Source organism: Triticum dicoccoides, chromosome 7A (genome assembly GCF_002162155.2).
Source record: "Triticum dicoccoides isolate Atlit2015 ecotype Zavitan chromosome 7A, WEW_v2.0, whole genome shotgun sequence".
NCBI classification, from domain to species: Eukaryota; Viridiplantae; Streptophyta; class Magnoliopsida; order Poales; family Poaceae; genus Triticum; species Triticum dicoccoides.
This window is the reverse complement of record NC_041392.1, coordinates 679815484-679819478: the sequence shown is the minus strand read 5'-3', so window position 1 is coordinate 679819478 and position 3995 is coordinate 679815484. Positions and strand designations below refer to the sequence as shown.

At 43.7% G+C, this 3995-nt stretch overlaps 1 protein-coding gene across 1 annotated transcript; it reads left to right on the top strand.

The window, feature by feature from the left end:
* The first annotated feature begins 790 nt into the window (after window positions 1-790).
* Window positions 791-3787, top strand: LOC119334409 (WAT1-related protein At1g09380-like). Its single transcript, XM_037606984.1, has 6 exons — window positions 791-1042; window positions 1665-1727; window positions 2372-2741; window positions 2827-2985; window positions 3105-3256; window positions 3357-3787. The coding sequence occupies exons 1-6, from the start codon at window positions 861-863 to the stop codon at window positions 3559-3561; spliced, it is 1131 nt and encodes a 376-aa protein (XP_037462881.1). The 5' UTR covers window positions 791-860; the 3' UTR covers window positions 3562-3787.
* Window positions 3788-3995: the final 208 nt, after the last annotated feature.

The following is a 3995-nucleotide window of genomic DNA, read 5'->3' as shown; positions in this document are numbered from 1 at the left end:
ATCTATCTTGCCCAGTTTTCTTAGGAAGGAGGAGAATGTATCTACCAAATATAAGGCTAGTCATAGAGTATTTTAGATGAATTCATTTATTATTTTATATAATGTAACCTCATTTATTATGATACAATATTTGATACTTACTTCGTTCGTAAGTATAAGTATTTTTTTGAGATTTTAATACGGACTACATACGGAGCAAAATGGGTGAATCTATGCTCTAAAATTCGTCTATATACATCCGTATATAGTCCTTATTGAAATTTAAAAAATGACTTATATTTAGAAACGGAGGGAGTACGATACTCATATCTTTTTCTCAGTAAATGCTATATCATGTCATCAATATGTCTAGTTGACATTACATGATAGTAATAGCAGGATGACAGCTCGAGGCACGGAAAAAAGAAAGGACAGCTAGTGCTTATCTCCTTCGAATTCAAGATCCTTATCCTAAGGGCACTCTCTCGCTATTTTCCTTCCTTTTTTATTGCATTAATTAGCAGTAGCAACGGTGCCAGGATACATGCAGTGGTTTGTGCAAGTTCATACTCCACACCAATGGATGAGCCGGTAAACAAAGCACCTAATCAACACGGACGCTTTACCCCGGGAGATACGTACGAATATCTGCAGGATAGCTGCATGATTTCAGCGTGAATTAAGAATACTTCCATGTTGAAAATACACAGGTGTAGTACCACTAGCTATGCTCCCTACCGACCTCTATATATGCCACATTACACGGCTTCTCCTGAGTCCTCAATCGTACCCCTGCACCCCTCCCTTTATCTCAAGAATACCAATACCTTTAAGCAGAGGGCTGCAGATCGAGGGGGTACGTTCGTACTGGATAGCTAGATATGGGGAGTGTTGGCAATTATTTGCCTGTCGTTGGTATGATCCTGGTGCAACTGGGTCTTGCTGGTCTGAATGTGTTGTCAAAGCTCACCATGGCGTCCGGCATGAGCCCTTACGTGCTCATCACCTACCGAAATCTTTTTGGGGCTGTCTTCCTTGCTCCCTTTGCTTTCTTTTTCGAACGGTATGATTTAATTTTTTCTTCTATAAACATTTCTGATTTCTTGATGGCTATATATGTTACGCACTAAAGCACAAGGCGTTCTGCAAATCTGTGTTTTATTTAGAAGGAGATGAGTCCACCTTTCATAAAGGAACTTTCTTGTTTTCGGATGACTTCTTGATCTAAGATGTAATGTACGCAACTACGGGTTCTTGTAATTTTTTTGGCCATGGATTTACAATGTGATGTCTTCCTGGCTAAGTAATTTGTCTAAGAAAATCCTGTATTTAATATTGTCGAGTTTTTTGCATTAATTTGGCATACTACATGTAATAGACAATACTTACTCTGGTCCAGAAATCGTGTGTTATGTTCATAAAAAAATATAGTTGGAAACATTTATTGAATGCAAATCCAATGGTACGGAGTAGTACCACATTTTTTAGATAATACACATTTTCTACTTATTACTACATTTAGTTTGGAAAAGGAGTATTTATGTGAATAGCTGCTAGTATTATGCATTCAACTATGAGTGAATATATCCTTCCTACATGAGTGGCCCATCCATATCTAGTATCATCAATGAATTAATTACCTCACTGTTCTTACGCAATATGATTTCATATGATTATGGATGCAGGAAAACTTGGGCCTCAATTAGCAAGAAGACACTATTACAAATTTTTGTATGCTCCGTTGTTGGGTATGATCTTTTTTCCCTTTTGCACCTGATTACAAATTTTTATATATCTTACCAATGGCTTATTACTAGATTTGCAATTGATTTTTGTATTTTATTTTAAATTCAGTTGTCAACAAAAAGCATTTTCCTCCAAGCATTCTTAGTTTATTAGAAATAATAAATACATTTTAGTCCTGATTGAACTAATGAGACACTTCTTTTAGAGAAGTTACGCAAAGCCCAATATTTTAGTCCAGAGACTGAGATATTTGTGGGACCTTGCTTTCTGAATCCAGTTACAGATATCAAGTTGTACTAAAGTAATACTAAGGTGTGCCGATTAATTTGGACTAAAGTTGTACTAAGGTGCGCCAATTAATTTGGACCTGAGGGAGTACCAAATTCCTAAATATATGCATCCATAATTATGAATTTAAGATTTGAAATATTATTAAGAATGTAAAAAGTTTTTCACCTAAAAAAAAGGTATACAAACGACACAGTTTACATATAGGACAAAACACGATTTGCTAGTAGCCATAGGTATGGTCTTCCAAATGTAAATTGGTGTTAATTTTGTATTGTAAGCAATAGCAAAAGCCAACTGACAATATTAGTCTGAATCTGATTATCTATCTGTACACACTTTGGTGGGTATGTGGCAGTGCGACGATGAACCAGGTGTTCTACTTCGTGGGCCTAAAGTACAGCCGCCCGACCGTGGCGTCCGCGCTGAACAACACCCTCCCGGCGGTGACCTTCGCGCTGGCGGCCGCGCTCAAGATGGAGCCCGTGGCGGCGCTCGCCGGGAAGGCCAAGGTGGCCGGCACGGCCCTCTGCGTGGTCGGCTCCATGCTGATGACCTTCTACAGGGGCCCCCTCGTCAGGACCCCGGCCTCCCCGATCCACTGGCCGTACGTCCAGCGCACCATGACCGCCGAGGCCGCGGCCCACGCCGGCGGGCACACCGCCGCCCTCGGAGCCACCCTGGTCATCGCCTCCAATGTCGCGTGGGCCGTCTGGTTCATCATTCAGGTATGTAGTACATACGTACGAGCAATCTGCTGGTTTGCGTGTACAAGTTAAGGTGATGGATCGATCGTTTTGGCGGTGGTGGCAGAAGAAGATGTCCAACAGCTACGCGTCCCCGTATACGACCACGGTGCTGATGGCGTCCATGGCCAGCGTCCAGTGCGGCGTCATCGCGGTGGCCGCGGAGCACAGGCTCTCGGCGTGGGCGCTCGGGTTCGACATCAGGCTCATTGGCTCGCTCTACGCGGTAATAAGATCACATTCTCTCCATTGTCCAGATCATTAGACACGATGTGAATTGGTTTGTTCAGTGTGCTGTGGTGTAACTGGAACTGAACATGTACATAAATATATGTATATACGCAGGGGGTGGTGGCGTCAGGGATGGTGATCGCGGTGATGTCGTGGTGCATCCAGGTGCGCGGGCCGGTCTTCGTGTCCATGTTCAGCCCCATGATGCTCATCATCGTCGCCGTCGTCGGGTGGGGCATCCTCGGCGAGAAGATACGCGTCGGCAGGTACGGGTGATCGATCGATCCATCGATGCATCCTTCAAAATTTGGCGACCCGGATACTGATTGCTCGTATCATTTGGTGGTTTGTGCTGCCTTCAACCAGCATGATCGGCGCCGTGTTCATAGTCGTGGGTCTGTACACGGTGCTCTGGGGCAAGGGAAGGGACATCGTCGCCACGGAAACCACGGAAGACGACGAGGAGAAGAAAATCGGCGGCGGCGAAGCGAGCAATGGGGCCGTCGATGGCGCGGCGGTCTCGCAGCCATGCCCGGCTGCTGATCGTCATGAGGCGACGGGCCAACCGTAGCATGGCACGAGATTTGCGGTGCAATCTTAACTCGTGTCATGGCCTGAGTTTATGACTTCTTGGAGTATTGAACAAACAAAACCACATGATTAGCTTGTTTCACTTATCTTATGAATCCATCACTCCGATCCATTAAGTGTGCGCCACCTTGTTTTAGCAAGTGCAAAGAGAAGTGCAAATTACAACAGTGTCTCTTGACGCGGGGAGGTATTACCGCCAAGAAATAACGGCGCCCTTTCAGAAGGATCTTTAAACATATAGAAGTTCAAAGCAATAGACCGGGGGTAATCCTCCTTTTCCAAAAGAAGAAGTTCAAAGCAATAAATCAAGAACAAACTTATACTAATTGGAGGGCATCATACGAGCCTCTATGTTAATTGTTAAAAAACTATGCAAATTGACAATCAAATCTATTGATTGGTTATCTACAGCCG